The sequence below is a fragment of the Equus asinus genome, chromosome 14 (assembly GCF_041296235.1).
Source record: "Equus asinus isolate D_3611 breed Donkey chromosome 14, EquAss-T2T_v2, whole genome shotgun sequence".
NCBI classification, from domain to species: domain Eukaryota; kingdom Metazoa; phylum Chordata; class Mammalia; order Perissodactyla; family Equidae; genus Equus; species Equus asinus.
The window spans coordinates 3,360,503-3,382,910 of record NC_091803.1 but is presented as its reverse complement, the minus strand read 5'-3'; the positions used below and the strand labels follow the sequence as shown (position 1 = coordinate 3,382,910).

The following is a 22,408-nucleotide window of genomic DNA, read 5'->3' as shown; positions in this document are numbered from 1 at the left end:
TGCCTCGCCTGTCCCAGGCACCCTCCCTCCCAGACTCCCAGAGTCTGACTCTCGCCATTTGTTCACTCAGAGTGTAAACAGCTCTTGAAAGCGTGTAACCCAAGTAGTAGGATCCGCTGCCCGGTTTGATTTGACAACAGGGCTTATTAATCTGCCCAGTACCGTGGGGCTCTGCTCAGTCCTGCAGGTGCGTCTCTGGAATCCTTTATTTATTCTTTCTCCTCTCCTACTAGAAGATAAAAGATCTGGCAGGAAGAGAGATTAGACTGAAAACTAATACAAATGAACCCGATCCATCTCGTGGGCACTCTGATTTGTACCAAAAAAAAAAGTGGTTTGGGAAGGATTTGCTCATTCACAAGCTTCGGAATTGCCAGCTTGCTGAGAACTGTTAAAATTTAAAAAGCAAGCCTGTTCCTGACAATCAATAAGCAAAATCCCTTTAAAAGATTCTTTTCCCAGTCCTCACAAAAGAGTACTAGCGATGCTTGTCTTGGGGCTGGAATGTGGCAGAATCTTTTGATAAAGCAAACCATCCCATAAAAGTTTCAATAGCTTTTTTCCTCCCCTTCAGCGAAGCCTCTCGCTCCTCTGATCTAAAAGACGAAGGCATTTTAGTCTTCCCCAATCGGGCTATCGCACAAACCTCTGCTATACAGCCGGGCATCACTAATCGTTCTCTCACGAGGACTTAGTCACTCCTGTGCTCTGTCGTTGGTTAAAAAGCTCATGGTTTTCAAGCTTTGCAAATGTACTAGAAGCTCTTTCCAATAAAAAAGGGCATTACCATTTTCTCAGTTAAAGGTAACTGAGGAAGGAAAATACTTTTTCAAAGAAAATTTCCTTAATTTCCAAAGGACCACTGTTATTATGAGTACCTAACGCTTGTATGGTAGTCCACAGTCTGGAAGTGCTTTCACACCTGTAACCTCTTGAGTCCTTGTGGGGAGGAGATCTTCTCTCTCCTCTGACAGACAGGACACCAAGACTCAGGAAGTATAAATGACTTCTCCCCCACCTGACAGGCTGTCCCTTTCTGGACTGGGGGATGGTTCGGACGTCACTGAAAGCAGAGCAGCGGGGCCCCCAGTGTCTCCTTGTGAGATGCAGCAGGAAGTACCCACAACACCCAGGAAGCACGGACACTCATGCACGTGCAATTCAAGAGAACACAACCAAAAGCTCAACGCGAATCCATTCTCATCTCTGGGTAATAAAGACGACGCAGGAACAAATTATATGACACCACGCGGAAGCAGTCTAGGGCTGGGAGCATTCGACAGGACAATGCCCTGGTTTCGGCACCAGCCAAGAACAGAGCGAAAGGAGGTGGGGACTCTTGATAATGACGAGACGTAAGAGACGAAACAACCAGGGCAACGATGGACCTTGTTTGGATCCTGATTCAAACATCAACTGTGAAAAGTAATTTTTTAAAAAACAATCAGGGACATTGAAACATGGACTGAATATAAGATGATATTAAGGATTACCATTAATTTTGTTAGGTGTGCAGTCCCTTTCTTGAGCTGTTTACTCAGTCAATTAAGGACGAAATCAAACAATAGCTGAGATTTTCTTTAAAATATCCGAGCAAAAAAGTGAGGGATTGATGAAACAAATATGGTGAAATGTTAATGGTAATTGAAACCTAATACGGCAATACTCTGTCCCTTTGTTTATAGTTAGAACTTTCCATAATGAAAAGTTTTTAGAAAGTGATATTTTGTGACAACATTGCCAGCAATGAGCACGATAAGTGTCTCAAATTGTACGTTTGGTGAGTGAAAAATGTGATTTCACGGATGCTTTACTTGTGTTGTTTATACGAATGAGAATGAACATTCTCTCATTAAAGCAACAACTTCCCCCAGGTTAAAGAGGAAGTTAAGCGGAAGAATTAAGATGCAGATTTATTATTTTTCTAATTCTACGTCCACCGCTGTTTGGGCTACAACAGTCTGCACTTTGCGTCTCCTGAAATATAAACATCAGGTAATAATAATAAAGGCTGCCCATTTAAATAGCCACGCACGAGATAAACTCCTGTCGAATCTATTTTATCCACAGTCAGATCCTCGGCATCTAGAGGAGTGTCCAACACATAGCAGGAACTCAAGAAATACTTGTTCAGCGAAAGCCCCCACCATGTCCCCGGCACTGTTAATGGCTTTATTTGTTCACATTTAACCTTCACAAAAACCTGGAGGCAGATGTGACTATCCTCATTTTCATATGGGAAAAGAAGGCACAGAGGGATTGAGTCAAAGATTACGGGCTGATCTTTCCACCTGGGTAGAAACTCCAGAGAAACGCAACTTTGTTCTTTTGAGTCCTCATGAGTAGTCATAATTAGTGTTAAAGCTAGGAAGTTCAAGGCTTGGTATGTCCAGAAGTGGAACTATTCTCTTGGATCAATGCCTTCAAGGGTCTCAGCACCGTCACACTCACCAGACTCTCTTTCCCCACACCAGGCTGTCTGTCTAGACACCGACTGTGGGTGCTCTGGTTTCTTAGGATGATCCTGCACACTCCAGACAGGTGCCCCTAAGAGTCTAGCCCCACACACAAATGAAGCTGAATTTCCCAATGTTTAGAAGGCTTCGCCAGCACCAACAGCAGTGAGTCATGTTGATGGTAAGCACCCTTGATATGAAGTGGTGGGAACAGCACTTTACCTCTGTGATCTTCCTTCCAAAACCCTATAACCCGAGTCTAATCATCAAAAAAACATCCGGCAAATCTCAGTTGTGCGACATCCTACAAAATACCTGATCAGCACTCCTCAAAACCATCAAAGTCATCACAAACAGGAAAGTCCAAGAAATTGTCCCACCAAGAGGAACATAAGGAGACACAACAAACTAAATGCAATGTGGTGTCCCGGATGGGATCCTGGGACAGAAAAAAGACATTCACAAAGGACTGAGGAAATCTGAATAAAGCACGGACTTTAGTTAATAATAATATGCCAATGTTGCTTCGTGAGTTGTGACAAATATACTACACTAATGCAAGATGTTAATAGGGGAAAACTGGGTATGGCTTTATGGGAATTCTCTATCTTCACGATAATTCTGCAAACCTAAAACTGCTCTAAAATAAGAAGTATAGTAAGAGAAAAAAAGGCCTGTCAGTTAATGGGTTGGTGTGGACCAGGGAGGAGGGGCCAAGTTGTGGAACATGGAGTGCGACCTGCACTGGAAGGTTCTGTGTGTTCTGCAAACGAAGAGAACGGGGTTGTGTGTGTGAGTTCACATGTGTGCATGAGCACACAATAGCTGGGCTCTGAGAGCTGTTGGAGAGGCAGGATTAAAGCCACTCTGATTATTCCTGATGCTGGCGCTCTGGAGGATGGGCTCACTGACTCTCTCAGCGTTTGAGGACCAGCTGCCTTTGGGGTGGAACAAAGGGCTGGGACCTCCACGGGCTGCAAAGAGCAGTCACCGAATGCCCTCATGCTAGGAGGCTAACTTCAGCCCCGAAGAAGGATGGGCAGAGGGACTTTGAGCTCCAGGCCGTCATCAGGACTGGCCCTGCCCAAGATCCCGGCATGGGTCCTTTCAGTTTTGAACAATTTTTCTTAACAACAGTTCCAAAATTACATAAGCTATACAGAACCCGGATCCACCCTGAGAACAGTATATGCATAAAGTAATAGAAAAAGGTAAATTATATATACATGTGTATCACTAAAAAGTAATACAAGTTCATTAAGAAAAATTTTGATAATAAAGAGTACGAGGAAAGAATGAAACAAAACAAGCATAAGTCCATTCTACAGTTGTTTTTTTAACCATTCTCATGATTTTTTCAAGTGCTTTGTGTAATTATTTTCAAGTTTTCCAGAGACTTTGACCTATGTTTCAGGGTTCAGCTCAATGAGTTGTTGAAATGAGTGTGTTGGGACGAATAACGCCCTTAGGTTACTGCCACTACATGAGCAGAGACACACAGTCTCCAAGCCTAGACAACAAATACTTTCAACCTCCACATAGTTAAAGCATTTAGGGTGAAGCTGTGGGATTAACTCCCACTCCGGGCTGTTTGCCCACTCCAGGCTGCCTCTGAGAACCGAGAGCAAGCACACTGGAGCTGAGGAATAGCTTCCCTTGGCTTATTCAAATCTCATCCAGATGTTAAAAGAGAGGCATAGATAAGAACTAGGTCTGCAAAGGTTAAATAAGATTCTTCTTCAGGATTCTGGTTAAAAAATTATTAAAAGGATGAGAGGAATATAATTTGTAGTGGCACCACAGAATTTCAAGCTTGAGCTGGTAGACAGAACATTTTTAGAATAGACCATACTTTTTTTTTTTTTTAAAGATTTTATTTTTTCCTTTTTCTCCCCAAAGCCCCCCCGGTACATAGTTGTGTATTCTTCGTTGTGGGTCCTTCCAGTTGTGGCATGTGGGACGCTGCCTCAGCGTGGTCTGATGAGCAGTGCCATGTCCGCGCCCAGGATTCGAACCAACGAAACACTGGGCCGCCTGCAGCGGAGCGCGCGAACTTAACCACTCGGCCACGGGGCCAGCCCCAGAATAGACCATACTCTTGAAAGAAGACCATGAGGTCTTCCGGATGGATGGGACTCTATGAAGGCATTAAACATATGTAAAATGAGTGAATCGAAACACAATTTTGAAAGAATATTGTGACTCAGACCTGCTAATGGCAACCCTGGGAGATAAGATTGCGGTCGCAGGGGGGATGGGCCACAAGCTGCTAAGGATGCCTGAGGGGGAAAGAGACACCAGTTGGAGAAGGTCATTGGACTGGGAGAAGGAGCAGGAAGTGGATGGGAATTTTCTACCTAAGACAATATCCCACAGAGTAGACAGTTAAGATACGGTTGGATAGCCTTCATTGGAAAGGCTTTGTCTGCTGAACATGTCTTTAGAGGAAGAACAGAAATCTGCAGGGTTAGAGTTGAAATGCACCAAGTTTTGCCATCAAAGTTAAGAAGGAAAGAGCTGAGCATTTAGGAAATGAATGGAACTCCCAGCTAACAAGTAACAGGGCCAAAGTGATGTCAAGAACAGGCTTTGGGACATTAAGCCGTTCACATCTAAGGGACTGGGGCCTCCTGAGCTGTGGGAAGACCCCAAAAGTGCCCTAGGCTTGGGCCCCCAAGGGGACACACACCCCTGGGAAGGGTAGGCCTCTGAACTGGGGAAACCATTTGCTTCAGAGAAGTGGCAAGAGGCCAGAGAGGTTGGAAACGGGGATCAGACAAATCCAGAAGCATGGGGAACTCGGCTTCGAGCAGGAGACACATCAGGATGGTGGTGCTGAACCCCACAAGGCAGGCTGGGGACAGGTCTAACCTTGGCTGGCAGGCGAAGGGGTGGAAGCAGGTGGCCCTCTCTGCACGGACGCTGACATGGCCTTAGGGGAGACACGCCTTGGGGACTGCTCTGTACTCTGCACTGAGTGGTCACGATGGGCCTTCCTGTGTAGGAAGTTCCGCCAGTCTCTGGGACATGCTTGGGAAGGGCCCTCCAGAAGGTGGGGACCAGCAGGGGATGCGGGCGCTTGGGTTCCTTGGGCTCCCTGCCTACCTCTTCGTCTTGCCTGAAGGCAGGGAGCTAAGGGGGAGAGGACCCCAAAACCCTCCACCTCAGCCCCTCCCTGGGACTATGACACAGCAGTATAACAAAGGTTAGTAACTATCTGTGACACACGCTGTCTTCCGGGATGGATTTTAAAATGGAAGCAAACGGTATTAATGTGAGGCTCAATATGCCAAAGCCCAAAGAAAAATGAGCTAAAACGCAAAATACTTCCTAACGACTCCGAGACTCTCAGAAAATACCTGTGTGAGATACATTTCAAAGACAGCATCAGAACGATCTGCAGCCTAAAGAACAAAGTCTCTTTGCCACTTTGGCAAGCAAACCAGCACAAAGCCCGTCGGCTTTTCAGCACAGAATAGCAAGCGGGGATGAAGATGTTCAGCATATTGCGCAGTGACAGTCAGGAGCAGCTGTCACACGAGGGCAGACGAGCTCTCGGAGAGCTGTGTGCAAGACAGCCGATGGGCTCTGTATGTGAACAGACACCTGTGACGGTGGGAGAAAGAGCAGCCACGCAGCTCAGAGCTTCTCTTTGTGAAGGAAGAGGGACTTACCCACCTCCCCCGAAGATGCCAGGGAGGGAGTCAGGGGGCACCGGGCCTCGGAGAATGTTCTCCAAAAGCGACTCTTGGACCAGCCGCTGACACAAGAAGCCCTGCTCCAGAAATCTGTGGGCGCTAGAATGTTCCACGCTTGAGGAAAGACAAGCTGCCTGTGGGATATTGTTATCTGAACCTCAAAACATCATCTCAAACTCAGCATGCTCCAGTCAGGCTAATGGACGATCTGCCCAGCCCAGTGCCTCTCAGTGGGCTTCCTGTCCCCAAGCCCAGGCCTGGGGTTGCCAGCCGTCTTTGGCCCACTACCTTCAGGGGAAATTCAATCATCTATTCAGAAAAACCAACCTTCCTGCGCAAGGCCCTTGGCGCCTGCTCTATCCCCGGCCTCGGAAACTCACACTAGGAGAAGAGCTGCCTGCACACCACCACCAGGTCTGTTTGCCAGGTCAACCTGCCGGGTTCAACTTGCTTTCCACGACATTGCTCAATGACTTTGTACGGCTCTCTGTCGTTGGAGATTTTGGTCTGGCACCATTCCATCCCTCTGTGTGTGTGGAAGAGAACGAGAGAGAGCTCTCCTACTTTTAAAGAGGACTTAAAGATCTTCTAAAGCGAAAATATACATCAAAATGGAGGATAAAACGAAAATTAAAAAATGAACAAATCCAAAATCATTAAGGAGAAGAAAACAGAGAGATGTTCTAAGCACCAGGCATGACTTAGGTACTTGAGTTAAGTACTCAGTTCATCTTTGGGTTTCCTGGCAGCCAAGGGATCAAAGCAACACATTGGATGGTAGAGCTTCAAAGGAAGCCGCCAGGTCACTCGCGAGAAACTGGCATTCTCTCCGTACCAGAGACAGACCTACTGGATGATGTCTACACATGAGAGACAGTGAGAGATGCGCAAGATACAGAAATGTCCTCCCAACTTAACATTTCTTCTGGGACGTCTTTAGAAAAGATGAAGTGTGGTATTAACTTAACATATGGAAGACAGTGTTTCTTTCTAAGTTAAGGGAAAATACACTGATTTCAAGCTTGAGGCTCGGGAACTTTGAGTCATGACGGTGACCACGTCCCTCAGAGCATGCGCTCTGAAGACGCCCAGTGGGCAGGACCACAGGAGTTCATGTCAGAGCTGCGAACCTGTGGGATAGTCACATATTGAGTACTCCTGCATAAATTGTAGGGTAGTGCTAAATGGAATTTTTAGTTATTCTAAGAATAATTTACTTAGAAAGAAGAAATTTCCCTACACGTATATAAAAAATCCTAAGAACCAGGAATGGGAGGAATGCATTACATGATGAAAAACCGTCCTTTCAAATCAATATTGTGTTCATTTACACAGAGTTCAAGAACAGGCAACACTAATCAAGGAGACGGAAGTCAGAAGAGTGCCTGCCTTTGAAGGAGGACGAGTGACTGGAAAGAGACACAAGGGAGCTTTCTGGCACGTTGCAAATGTTTGTATCTTGTTTGGGGTGTGAGCTACATGGTGTATATATATTTGTCAAAACTCACTTCAGATCTCTGCATTTCATTATATGCAAATTATATCTCAATAAACAACAAAAAACTTAATATCATACAAAACAGTAAAACCCTAGTAGACATTCCATTGAGATCAGAGATTAAACAAGAGATACTACTATGCTAATTATTTTTTTAAATTATTCTGACCAACCCAACCAGATTAAAAAAACAGAAAGAAAACAATAAATTTCTATTATTTGGAGAAGATATGATTGTCAACCTTGAAAATTAAGAGGACCAACTGAAAAATCATTAGAATAATAAGAGAATATGGCAAGTGGCTAAGTGGAGAACGAACACCTCAACATCAATAGCTTTCTGACAGCCCAACAGTAAATAAATAGTTAGAAGATGAAATGGAAAGAAATTCTAATCACAGTAGCAATAAGACAAAATCTGAGGACAACTTTAACAAAAAAGTATAGAACCTATGGGCATAAACCTGCAAACTTCACTAAACAATGCAAAGAAAGAGCTGAAGAAATGCAGAAGCGTATTATTTTCTGAACAGAAAGACAGAATTACCAAGAAGTCAGTTCTCATAAAACCTATAGGTTTAATATCATTAAAAAATCAATGGGACTATTTTTGAAACCTAACAAAATAATTCCAATTTTTTTTTCTGGAAGAATAAACAGGTGACAAGAACTAACAAAATTCTGAAAAGATGAGGGGACTTGCTTTATCAGTTATTCAAACACATTTGGAACTAAAACAATTAAAATATTATAAAACTGGCAGAAAAGCAGATGATGACGCAATGGATCCGAATAAACCCGAAACAGACTTTTATATAAACAGGTCCCTTTAACATATGAAAAAGGAAACGTTCATAAGTAAATAGATTATTTAACAAATCGTGTTGGAAAAATGGGGGTCATTTGGAAATTTGGAAAATGGTCATTTAGTCATTTGGGAAAAATAAAGTCATGTCAGAATGCTTACATCTAAAGTCCAGATAAACTAAGAGTTAAATGTATCGAAAATTAAAGCTTTAAAAACAAGATGAAACTTATAAGAACATGTATTTTATGCCTGACAGTGTTGCAATATCCAAAAATAAAAGCAATGAAAGAAATTATAAAGGAAAATGTCAATAGATTTAACTACATAAACATCAAACATTTCTAGATGTCAAAAAGCAATACACAAAAATTAAGGGTAAAAACCAAATTGAAAAAATACTTGTCACAAATGACAGAAAAAACCCTAAGGCCTTGATAGAAAGAAAAATAGGGGCAAGGAAACTGACAGAGCATCGCAGAGGAAGTATGAAAAGCCAGCCAACTTGGACAAATGTGTTCAACAGGACTAGTAATCAAAGAAACGCAGAGTTAAACAGCTGCGAGACCTGAGCGGAACCTCAGAACCATAAATCTTCTGAATGAAAACACAGAGGAATATCTCTGCAAACCTGGAGCAGGAGAAGTTAATAAGCGTTTCCTTCTGGAGATTTTCATTAGTGTTGGTGTCCTGCCTTTGCTGGCACCCTGAGGGCTTCCTTTGCCTGTTGGGTAATTCAGCCCTGCTGCCGGGAATGCTGGAGCAGGAGACTGGGCCAGCGCCTCCCAGAGAGGGGGACCTGAGACAGTGTCCCCTAGGGGAGGAGATTGGGGACAGCACCTGCCCAGTGGAGGAGAGACTGGGCCAGCGCCTCCCAGAGGGGACTGAGGACGGCACACAGAGGAGATGCTACAAAGGAGCTGACCAAAGACGGAAGGGCAGGAATGAGGAGGGCACCCGCAGACCACGGAGCGAAGGTGCAGTGGCACTGGATATCTCGTGTGCTCAGGGAGCTGCGGGCAATGGCTTGTTGCTGAAGCATGAAAAGCAAAGCAGCTAGTGGCTGGAGATAAATCTGGAGAGGCAGGCGGCAGTCAGGTGATAAATGGCACTGTATACCATGCTAATAAGCCTAGAATCTGTTCTTTAAGCAATGAGAATTTCTCTCCAGGAAGGAATTAGGGCCAGTGACCTGGTTAGAAGACGGGCTAGGGACTGGCCTCCGGGCTATGTGTGAAGCACAAGCACACTGTGGAGGAGCCAAAAGTGACCCAGGGAACCCAAGCTCGAGGCTCACTGCCAGCCCACCGGGCGCCTTCAAGCAGGCGAAGGCGTTCATGTGGTCAGATGTGCACTTTAGAGAGCCCCCACTGCTGGCTCGATGGAGGGTGGATGTGAGGAGGCCAAGTGGATGGATTAGTTTGATAAGGGACAGGGGTTGCAGGAACGGAGAAGGGCAACGAATTAGATAAGTTTATGAGGTTAAACCAACAGAACTTATCTGACATATTTGTTGCGGATGGGGAATGGTGAGGAGTCAAGATTGACTTCCATGATTCTAACTTGGAAAAGGAGCAACTTTGGGGGGGAAGATGATGAGTTTTACTTTGACAGTTTGAGTCTGGCGAACCCATGGGACATCCAGGTTAGCTGTCTAGAAGCCATGTGATCACATGAATCTGAGCTTCGGGGGAGAGGTCTAGGGTGGAAACACACATTAGGGAGTTGTGGCATGTGGACGGGAGGCGAACCACGGTGCACATGAGATCACGAGGGAAAGCAAGTGGGATGAGAGGACCAGTGGACTGGGCAGGAAAAACCAAGGAATACCAACATGTTAGGGGCAGGATTGGAAATGAAGACCTCAGATGAGTCAGAGAAAACAGTCTGAGAGATAAAAGAATAAGACATAAGAATAAAGACGGAGACAGAAGCCAAGCCAAGGGAACAGAGTTCTGAGTGGAGGAATGATCAAGAAAGTGGAACGCAGACATGCTGGGGAGAGTGATGACTGAAGTGTTCACTAGATCTGTCCTTTGGAGCAAGGACGACATGGCTTCAGTAGAGAAGAGCGGACGGAATGAATGAGAGTTGGGTGGAAATAATTCTCCTTTGAGGCAGAAGGAGGAGGAGAGACGGAGAGCTTGAAGACAGAGGGCAGAGAGGGATTAATGATGGAGCCAAGTCCTGGAGGAGGTGGGGGGAGAGGGAACAAGGACATGGGCGGAGGGCTGGCTTGCAACACACAGGGATTGTAGTGATTATTTTTATTCTTTGTGCTTTAAGTAATTCCTAAATTTTTATCAGTGAGTATACACAACTTTAATAATAAAAAATTACAAAGTTATTTTATATTTTAATTAAATTTAAATACTTTAAGGTATAATGCAAATCGTAACTATGAGCACTCACATCTATTAAAAGATGAATAGTGGAACTAAATACAATGACATACCCTGAATGTTTTATACAAGTATGCTTGTTTCCTGCAAGTGCTTACCAGGAGACATGTACCAAGGTTTAAAAAACCTCATGGGAAAAAGAGAGAATTTTCCTGACTGTAAGAGACCACCATTATCCTATTCTAGCAGTGAAACGCCTGAGTCCAACTCATGGAAATCACGCAGGGGCTCCGTCTGAGGATGAGATTGAGACATAAGGCCTGCCACTCCCAGATTTCAGGGCTGTCATGGGAGCTCGTGGCACCTGTTGCATTAGATGAGTGTGTGCATTTCTAACACTCTATGAGGCCAAACTTCTAGTGTTAAAGGATACATTTTTAAAAGATGAAATCATGGCTGTCATCTAAATTACAATGGCCAGGAGCTAAAGATTTTAGTTACCGTCTTAATTAAAGAAGGACGCAGTGAGATCTTACAACTGCATCAAAAGAGAATTTAAACAGCACACACATGTTAATAATCAGGAATGTTAAACTGAATTTACAAACAGATGCGAAACTGGTCAATATCTACAAAGCAATAACCAATAATTGCAATAATCATTTATGTCTAGGACACACCTTAATTGCATTACCATGGACAAGAATTCTTTGCATTTTCTACAATCTACAGAGCTGTCAAATAGCTCAAAACCAGTAAAAACTGCAGGCCCCTGCAGAATGGGAGAACCCTGAAGGCTGCTGGATGAGACACCCAGTGATCTGTTTTTGGGTCCACTTCAAAGTCTTTCACAACTTTTTCTGGCAGTCTTCCGCCCTGTGATGACGATAATCTCAAAGAAAGATTATTCTTGACCAAACTCAACAAACGTTTTAGAGAGTGGGCCAAATGCGTTTGCTATTCAACAGAATCTCGACCTGTTTCTGGGGTCCTTGCTATCAAGAATCTCGCGTTCTCTGAATGCAGGAATCCCAGGCAACCTTGCCTTCCACCTGACCTGCCCCTCAGCACTCCCAGCCCCGCAGGCCTGAACCTTGAACCAGGCCTCAGGAGCCCCTGGCCCACCAAAGAGGCGTGACGACAAGAGAACTGTTAAATTTCACAGAGGCAAACCACAGGATGCCTGCGGGAGGCCAGACGTACTCTCCCAGAATGGTTTTGACTCTAGTCAAGTGGATGGAAAAGGCTCAGTTCAGCTCCAGAGTTCTGCTCCATAAAAGCTCTGCAGAGGCCCTTTTGTGACAGCTGGCATGTCGTGAGGGCAGGTGCTACGAAGTGCTGCCTCCACCACCAGACCACACCATCTTGGCTCCTGCAGGATCCACGGTTTCCAGGAGAATGGCATCCAAATCAGCCTGCCAGGAGGAGCTGGCTGCAGAGGGTGTCCCAAGTAGCTAGATGAATGGACGATCGGATGGAGTTATTTAGAATCGCCCACTTGCGCAGCGTTGAGTGTAAGCCAGCTACAATTTCCATTTTAGTGTTCTTGCTGCTGAGCCATTCTTTCTGACCATAATTAGCCAGCATGTTCAGCTGCTTCTTAAGGGCACTGGTTCCTAATAAAAACACAACCCAGATCATTGGCCCCGATGACAGTCTGGTCTTCCTATTTGCCGTGGCAGGAAGACATGCAACTAACCATCCCATAGTAGCACGAACTGTTTTGGCAGAGGCCACAGACTTATTTTGTACGGTTGAAATCAGGATCAGCCCTGAGATAACCATCTTATCGACTCTAGATTCTTTGTGTAATAATAATACTTTGAGCAATAATAACGTGTATAATATTCTAGATTCTTCCACATCACAGGCTCTGAAGGAAAAACAGCTGGGAATCTCAGCCAGCTCCAGATAGGTCCATTTAGGAGAGCCAGAGGTGAATGAGGGACTAACGATGTTCTTAGTCACCCTCTCAGTGAAATGCAGCACGTGAACACCTTCGGAGTGGTCCAGTATGTACCAGGCACTCTGTTGGCCATCAGAGGTACAGCGAGCATTGACAAGTGGACCCTGCCCGCCCTTCAGGGGTTCATGCTCTCGAAGGAAGACAAGTATTTAGACCAGTACTAAATACTAAGGGGAAATATATACAATGGTATAGGAACCTCGAGGAGGGAAAAATTAATTCTGCCTGGGCATGACGGGGATGTGGGTCAAGGAGAGATAAGGAGGAAAAGCCATATGTCACAATGAGACAAGCTACAGGCCCAATGACATTGACCGTCACAAAAGCCCACTACCTGTGGCCTGGCTAGCTCCATCCTGGGGAGGCCCCGGGAAGGGTCTGGAATAACGCTGGCTTAGGGAGTGAAAGTTTACACTGAGGCGGCGCGCTGGAGAGCTTCTTCGAGGAGCTGCTGGGTGATCATGAAGGATGACGCCCTCACCCTGGGAGCATTCCAGGCCAGCGCACAGGCTCTGAGGTGGGAAGTTCGCCCATCAGGGAGCCACCGTGAAACAGTGTGGTGGGCACATGGCAAGCAAAGAGCCAAGTGTCTTGGGTGGGGTGAGGCCGCACAGGGACCAGGAGGTTGGGTTTTGCTCTAAGCCCTGCAGAGTTTATACAGGGGAGGATGCAGTCCAGTTATATTTTAAGAAAATCACTGTTTCTGCTCACGTAAGAACGCTTTGGAAGAGAACAAAAGTTGATGCAGAGGACCAGCTGCTGCAGTTGTCCTGGCGAGAGGTAATGGTGGTCTGGAGAGGCGGAGAGAGGGGAGCAGACTCCAGCTACGTCCTGGAACACCAACTGAAAGGACTGCTGATGCAGGGGATGTGGGGTCGGGAGAGGGGAAAAGGAACCGAGGACTGCTCCTGGGCTCCTGGCCTGAGCAACACAGAAGTCCTCGAAGGTGGTGACAATGAGGTTAGAATGGCTGTGGCAATGAGGTGAGAACAGAGTTAGGGTTAAAAGGAGTGCAAAGACACAGTTTGAAGGATTGAAGTTGAAGGTGTCTATGAGACACCAGATAGAGATGTCAAGTAATTGGGCTCCACAAACGATCCTGGAGGTCTGGATAAAGACGTCAAGATCAGGGAAAAGATACCACTTGAAATCACAGAGATACATGGGATTTCCTTGGAAGAGATTCTGGGAGAGCAAAGAGGAGTGACGAAGTGAAGTCAGAGGAGCGTGTCATCCGGTCAGCAGAGAGGAGGAGGGAAGAATGGCCAGTGGGGCTGGAGGAAAGCCAAGAAGGAGAATGTTTGATGAAGGATGGTGCTAACCACTGCTGAGAGGTCGGAGAAGGTGACAAAAGAGCCCAGTGAATCCTTAGCATGATGTCTGTGCCAGAGAGAACGTCCAGATGTTAACCATTGTTGTTGTCATTGACTTTCAAATCAGCCCCAAGGGGAGGCATTGTTAACTCATTTCAAAGTTCGCCCTGGAGAAGATGCTGAACTGGGTACCCTTGCAGGGCAGCCCTGTGTGCATGACCATCCTGGGGGCCTCAGCCCCAAATCCAGCCTCTCAGAGGAGGCCCTCCAACTATTCCTTCTCATCTGTCCCCCTCCCAGGCTCCATGTCACCTTTTATCTTTCCTGAAACCAGAGTTGTGTTTTTCATTTGAAACTCCGTAAAGAATCATAGGATTCTACTAGTTGTTTTGGGTCTAAGGCAGAAGTAAAGGTTAAGGACCTTCAGGGCACAGAGAGAAATCTGATTATCGTCCATGGTGACAACTTTGCTTTGCTACTTACTGTTTTCGGACAGCTCCACAATGTAATAAAGAACTGGGCTGTTTCCATCAAAGGGTCGAACCCAAGAGAGCATCACGGTGTGGCTGTGGGAAGAATTCAGGCTGGCCAGGAGGTTCTGAGGAGAATGAGGCAGTTCACTTGGATACAGAGGAAGAAAAAGAAAACAAATGCACATCAGGATGATGGTTAGCCTCCTTCCTATGTTGCACAGTCTTGGTGTATGAGGTTTTGAAAATGGAGAACATAAAATATGCCCCAAACACAAATACCTACTACCCCCCTAAAAAAAAATACCATTCACAGTGTTGTTTGTTTTCCAAACATAATTTGGTTTAATCCCTCTGGTAGGTATGAAACCACTAATGACTGTAACTTAAATTGGGTGGGGAGAGCCAATGTCTACACAGTATATTATTTAATTGAGAAAACCTGGCCAACAATTTGTCTTTACAAGTAGAAGCTGTTAATGGAAATGCGGTAAGCCATGTAAGCTGGAAAAGGCCCGGGAACTACGCTTTAATACGAAAGTTTCCGATACTAGCCATTTGGAGCTACCAGCTAAAATGCCCATCGGTATTCTCAGACCGCGTGGCTGCCTCATTACTGGCGGTGTGAGGTTAGATCGTCAGTCTGTCTTCCGTTGGGTAATGGAGATTTGGGAGAAGCACTGAAAGGGAGGTGTGGCGAAAACAGTAACTAAAACCCCAGGGAAATAGTAAATAACACACGAGCAAGGCTATAAAATGGAAACACAACTGAGGCAAATAAATTCTGAAAAGCAGTTACTGAAGGAAAAAGTGTTTCCTGGGATTTACTGATGACAAAGGTTCTAAATCCAACTGTGTGATTTCTCCCACGGAGGGATCTGCAACTTCACAATTATGAGCTGCCCGAGTCCAGTGTCTCACCCTTACACCTCAGGAATCTGGGACCCTGTTTGGTGGCCCTTAGGATGGCCTTTCCTTCTATAAACGTTCTGAGTCAGTGCTAGGAGAAAGGGATCCGGGTGTAACTCGTTTCACCCACTAACTAGTTTGTGATCTCTCTTAACATCAATTACTGGTGACCCACATAGGCCAGCGCAAAAAGCCATAATTATACTTGATATTTTTAATTTAAAAAAATGTACTCATTACACTTGGAAATTTATTAAGCTGTTATGTGCTTGCAGTTACCTAAGAAACACAGCTCTCTCTAACCCACGCACACCGTTAACAAACAAATATTTCTAATGTGGACTGTGACTTTAAATTACTACAATAAAGAACGAACTTGAGCCTGAAATGTCTTGTTTTCTCTTTAATTGTGAATTAAGTTTTAAATCAGAAAAGGAGCTGATATTTCTATTTGAGTTCTCCAATCACCAAACCTCCCTTAGACTTCCAATCCAGACGAATATGAAGAAAATGCCGGGATAAAAATACCTAATCTACTTCTCCCAAACCCCACCTCCTGATTTTTTTCCCAACCTGAATTGGTATGGTCTGAAACCAAACCAAAGTTGCTGAAACACCCTCACCTGAAAACAAACGAAGAGTAAGCTTGGATAAATATATCCAAATAAGACTGTGGCGTAATAAAGAGTTTGTCTGGTCTTTGTCCCACGTGGGGTCCTGGGATGGAACTTCTGACCCCTTAGAACTGCCTGAGCGATAGGACTGTCTTTGCTATTCATGGTGGGTCCCTCAGAGCACACCTAAGTTTATGCTAATGAGGTCACTCATGGTGGGCCCCTACATAATTCCAGAAGGGGGCCTGTCCATGCAGGAAAGACCAACTAGGTCAGTGGAGGGCTGGGGCTTCGAGATGGTGATAACAGCCGGACCTTCTGACCTCCTGAGAGTAGAGGGGAGGGGGCTGGAGAGTGAATGTAATCACGTGGCCTGTGATTCAATCAATCATGTCTATATAACGAAACCCCAACAAGAACTCTAGATACCAAGCTCAGGTGAGCTCCTTGGTTGGCAATCAGACGTGTATGTCCCGGGAGGGTGACGCATCCTGAGGACACACAAGCTTTGCGTTTGGGACCCTCCCAGACCTTGCCCTATGCATCTCTTCATTTGTCTGGTCCTAATTTTTAGCCTATATAGTAAAACTGTAATCGTAAGTAGAGCGCTTCACTGAGTTCTGTGAATCCTACTAGAGAATTATCGAACCTGACGGGGTAGCGGGACATTTCAGCGAGCTGCTCAGGAGCACAGGTGGCCTCAGAGCCCCGGAGCTTGCAGCTGGTGTTGGAAGTGAAGATAGTCTCCTTGGAGTCAGTGCTCTTCACCTGTGGGGTCCGTGCTAACTCCAGGCAGTCAGTGTCAGAATTGCATTGTAAAGACAGAAGATTTTCTGACATGACAAACGTTAACTTAGAAGGGCAGGGCTAGTTGGAGTCCCAGGCCGTTTGAGCAAATTCCCCCGTCCAGACGTTAGCTCATCAAGTCTTTGGTATATGCTCCTCACAGTCCCTCTGTCCATCCCTCAGAGCTTGCTGACTCTCACTCAGGATATGTTTCTAGTAGGACTGTTCCTGATTTCCCTTCTCCTAGCAGATCAAAAGCAACCAATGAAAAAGCCACGGGGCCTGCTAGAAGTCAGCAGGCGGAACAGCAAAAATGGCAGCCAAGAGCCTGAGACAGAGGAATAAAAAAACATTTTTAAAAGATTGAAAAAAATGATTTAGGAACTTAAAAGGCAAAGAAGCCTTGACAAGACACTTAGTGTAGGAACCAAGACCCATAAGCCCAGAGGAGCCCAAAGACATCACTGTCCATGATGCTTCTAGAAACGAGTCCTCATCCGCACTGCCCACCACAGTCCGCTTATCGGCTCATGGTCACACCCAGGATGACGGCTCACTGCAAAGTGTGATTTTTACACAGATCACAGAACTCAGAGTTAGCAGGAAATTTAGATTTTCCCTAATTCTAGCCTCTACCCTATGTGATAACCCCCTCTATAATATCTCTTGTGTTCAACATTACCTGTTTCACAATGCAAAGAGGTTTTTAATGTACACTGGAAACAAAGTATTCCTTTAAATGATAAGTTTTGGTTATCTGGAAAATTAAGCTTTGTGAAATACTCGACTAACCCATCAATAACTGATAAATGAGGCCTTAATATATTCTGAATCCATTTCAGAGAATCTCATCTAATAGGAATAGATCGTGTCTTGGCATTTCTCTGCCAACTTTGAGAGGAGATAAATGATCAGCAGAGTGGCTCACAGACAGTGATATGCAGACAGGGTGACAAATGAAAGAGATCTGAGAGAACAATGGAAATGAAGCCCAGTGCTGAGTCACTTTGTAATTTAAAGAGATTGTGGGGAGAAATCACCATCAGGCAGATTACACCGCAACAATATCAGAAATGAACAACAAAACCCAGACTGTATGCGAAGGAGATTAAGTGAGGGGTGTTTGAGAGAAACAGCTCTGAAAAAGACTCAAGAGAAAGTAATCAATAAAATTGTGGCTGGAGGGGGAATTGCTCCAGCAGAGGAGCATCCGATAAGTCTGCTTCCATATAAAAAGTGTCGCCTCTTTCACGCACAAAGATGACTTGGTCAAACCCATCTTCTCTGACTTCACTCTGAGGATGAAGATGATGCGGGCCTGACAACTCCTGAGAAAACAATACTAAACTGTTCACCCCTTATAATGGCTTTGTCAGAAGTAGTTTCACTGAAAGAGATCTCTCCCTCTGCCTCAGGGTCTGAGTCTCAAGTCGGCTCCATAAATTAAGTTTTCTCCCTACTCTAGGCTCCTAAGAATTAGTCTCTGATCTCAGAAGGAAAGATGCAATGCTAATTGGGTCTTTAAATGATTAACAATTAATCACTCATAAAGCCTCAGGAGCCCGGCCCCTCTGGTGTGCTCAAGACAGCAAGGCGCTCTGGAGGGGTGGAGTCCTTCCAGCTTCGCTCCCTCCCTCACCACACTAGCAAACGAGTAGGAAAAGCACGACAAACACAACTGGTGACCAGACTAATGATGCTCTGCCTGTTCACTTGCAAGACGCCTCACGGGACCACGTGGAATTGCAGAAGCCTCTCCTCTCAGGGAGGGGATGAAGGCAGACCTCTCATGAATTTACTCCTCCTCGCTGGTACCAAATACGCAAACCCAGTTCAACTCTGTAGGCGGAGTGAGGCTTCCTCTGCAGATCGTTGGGCACCTACTGTGCCCCTGGCCCTGGTCTATGCCTTGGGGGTTGAGCAGCAAACAGACACACCTGGTGTGTCAGAGGGTCAGAGAACGTGGTCAAAAAGAGAGTAAAAGAGAGTATTATTGAGTATTAGCAAGTATTCGCCCTTAGCTAGGTTCCAAGCCAGGATTTTACAAACAATAGTTCATTTAAACCTCACAATCAGCCTTTAAGGGGCATGATAACATGCCCAGTTCTCAGGTGAGAAAACTGCAGAGGCTGAGACGTGGGGTAACTTGACCAAAGTCCCGCAATCAGTCAGAGGTGGGGGGGGGGGCCGGGGGGGAGGCCTCCAGTCGAGCCTCCCTGGTGGCCCCGCTGGCGGCCAGTAGCCCTGCCAGGACTGTGATTTCTCCCTGCACTGTCCTTGGTGCGAGGGGACACGCCTCCCACCAGGCTCACCCAAAGAAGAGGGCATCAAAGTGCTAAACACGGAGCAGACAAATATGACAGCAAGCCAATGGACAATCTGCTCTTCAGAAGCCCACTTGAATGCTCCTAATTTCTAAATTTAACCAAGTAGCTTTGAACTCAAGTGGGCAGGCGGGGGAGCGGGCTTTCAGGCTCTTTTGAAGGACACTATTTAGCTCTAAGTACCTCTCAGTCACTTCTGCAATATGAGCTTTTTTCTTCCTTTTTTTGTCATCTGAGTAAATCATGGAAATGTTCCTGAGCTCAGTTTGAAAGTTCTCTGAGAAGCGCAGAACGCCCTGCGACCGTGAGTTATGATGATTATCATTACTGATGTCGTACAGTTAAGACCTATTTAGATCTGAAGATACACCACGAGATAACCTACAACTTTCCCGATTCATTCAGATTCGCAAGAGTGGAGTGTTTATTACACTAACAATTCGCCAGGAACAATCGTCTTCCAAATCAGTGCTGGAACCAGTTGTACTTAAATCGGTTTGAATCATAAATCCGCAAATATTTCTATATTTAGAGATGAGGTGTTTTACCATTACAGAAAGCCTATTATTTTATAGATACAGCAACATTTGCCGAAAAATGTATTTTACTTAGAGGAAATCAAATAAGCAAATAATAGGGAAGATTTATAAATCAGTAGAACATAAAAACTGCAGAATAAAAAGAATCCACTTTATTGGAAGTATGCAATTTGGCTTCTGCTGACAGAGTCTTTATGAAACGCTAACACTTATTTGTTTGATACCAGTGATGGATGATCTAAGAGTTCTTTAAGGTACTTTTAAAAATATGACTAGCACAGTGGATTATGTGAATTCTCTGGTCATGTACTCCAATATTATCAAAACTAAAAAAAAAACACCCCCAGTATGACGGGAGGAGGAAAGACACAGGACAGGAGCTGAGTAAGGGTTTGGGCGGTGGGCTCTGGACAGTGTGGTCTCAGCCTGTTTGTTTGCTCATGGAGAAAAGCCCAGGGCATGTGAGCATCGAACAAAAGAGGAAGGGCGTGAAGAGAATCAGGAGGAAGATCGCCAATGGCCCATAACATACACACAATTATTCATTCACTTATTCATACTTTCAGCCAACCAACATACATTCATTGAGCACCTATGGTGTACCAAACACCGTCAGGCACTCAAAATGCAAAGCTGTGCCATCCATCCGGGGGCTTCTGCTTCAGTAGGGGAGGAATCATGAAAACGTCTGCTTCCACCCCGATTAGCAACGCTATGACGGAGGATGGAAGCAGGTGCTGGGAAGCACTGTGGGGCACATCCAGGCACCCCAATGGCAGGAAGTGATCCTGCGGCTGAATCCTAAAGGATGGGTGAGCAGGCCCCTCAAGTGGAGATGGTCGAGGCGCCCGAATGGAGGACTAGGGGGGTAGGAGGACAGAAAGAGCCCAAGCGTAGAGGGTCCAGTGGCCAAAGCTGGGAATGGGGAGACCCAGCACTTCCACGAACACTTATACAGCAGCAAGCCATCTGTATAGCGGCCTCGTGGCTGCAGCACCAGGACCCCTAGCTGATCCTCTAGGGCCACACGGCACCTGTTGTTTCACCACTAACTAGGGCAACCTTTGCTCCCAATAAGTGACTAACCTCTAGAGAGAACAAGGGCTCATCCTGGGAGAGAGACCATCTGGGAGGTAGAACCGGGCTTTTTCAGGTGCTGCACGTTCAACAACAGGGGACAGAGAGGGGCTAGCGGGAAGCTGCTCGTCTGTCTGTTCGTTCTTGTGTGTGTGCATGCAACAAACACAGGACTCATGCACTTAGCAATCGGCAAGCGTGTTTTCCTTTTAATCCCCTCAGCCGGACGCTAGGGATTCAAAGACAAATGAGACGTGGCCCTGTACTCAAAGTGTTCAGAGTCTATTTTTAGGGAATGATTTTTGTCTATACAATCCTTTCTGGATGGAGGTGGGCAGAGTCCAGTAAGAAAAACCTCTCCAAATTGCCTCTGCTAATGGCCCAGCATGTCCTGTGTTAGCCGGGATGGCCGGCCTGGGCCACTGCAGCTGGCTGCTGCCCCGACCCCAGCACTGCTCTGCCCCCTTATTTTCAGGTTTTCCTTTTGTACATATGTGCTCAGGGAATATCAGGAGGGCACCATTTTTCAAAAGCAAATAAATACATGTTGGAAAATAAAATTTGTCAGCAGGTTCTTCAGCTTCCTGCCCATAAACAGAGGGAATTGTGCAAAAGAGAGCACAAAGATAGAGGAGATCGATGGTTTCTCACCTGGGCCCTCTGGACCCCCGGGAAGGCTCAGATTAGAAGTAATGGGCAGCTGTTTGCTATTTTCAGGATTTCAAAAGACTTAATGGAAAGTGTCTATTTACCCATGGAGAGGCAGCTGGCACTCACTTAAACTCGCGGCCTAGTTAGCTTTCACAGAACAGTCTCGCTTAGTGGGCTGACCCTGACATTTCTCACTGATCGGAAGTTCTGATGGGCATTAAACAGAAAAGTGAACTTACTGTTACCTACTCGCAGTGCGGAAAATGGAGCCTATTAAGATATGGTATCAGTGGGGGAAAAAGGATAAAAAGAGATCAATGAGGACAGAAACTAATAATCGAACCATCTAAACCAAGGTTGAAACATTTTAATTTTGAGGTTACAAGAACAAAACACCTGTTTCAGTGTATATGCCTGTGAGGCATAAGGCAATGGCCTCTGACTGCTGGCTTGGGACCCAACGTGGTTGTCACATGTTAAGTGCCAGTCACTTGAAAGAAGGAGGACTGACTGTGACGATGCAGATAATTAGGAGACGGTTAACACTAACTCCACACTACTCACATCACTTCCAGCCGGGCCATTCTGGAGTCATTCCCTCCTTCAGAAATAATTTCGCAGGTGTAGTCTCCAATGTCGCCTGACCACGTCTGGCTAATGAGGAGGGACCCGTCCTTCTCCACCACAATTCTGGAACTGCTGGAGGGGGTGATGACCACGTTGTCCTTCTTCCAGACGTAGCTGTGGGCCAAGCCAAGAATCTCGAGTTAGATAAGATCTTGAGTTAGGATCAAGCTCAGACTCTGGAGTTAGGATCTTGGCCGCTGATCCTTCCCCGTCTGTTAAAAAGCAAGCAACTGACGACCTTGTGAATGTACTAAAAACCATTGAATTGTGCTCTTTAAAAGAGTGAAGTTTGTGATATGAGCATTACATCTAAAACAAAACAAAAAAGAAAGA

The 22,408-nt window shown here is 45.5% G+C and overlaps 1 protein-coding gene across 3 annotated transcripts in view; it reads right to left on the bottom strand.

The window, feature by feature from the left end:
- SDK1 (sidekick cell adhesion molecule 1) overlaps nucleotides 1–22,408 on the bottom strand; it is an 865,901-nt gene that overhangs the window by 209,405 nt on the left and 634,088 nt on the right. For all 3 annotated transcript variants that reach the window (XM_070484134.1, XM_070484135.1, XM_070484136.1), the window contains 2 exons: nucleotides 22,013–22,189; nucleotides 14,562–14,698 (listed from right to left, as the gene is read on the bottom strand). In XM_070484134.1, the coding sequence (XP_070340235.1) occupies nucleotides 14,562–14,698; nucleotides 22,013–22,189 (314 nt within the window). The remainder of the gene's footprint in view (nucleotides 1–14,561; nucleotides 14,699–22,012; nucleotides 22,190–22,408) is intronic.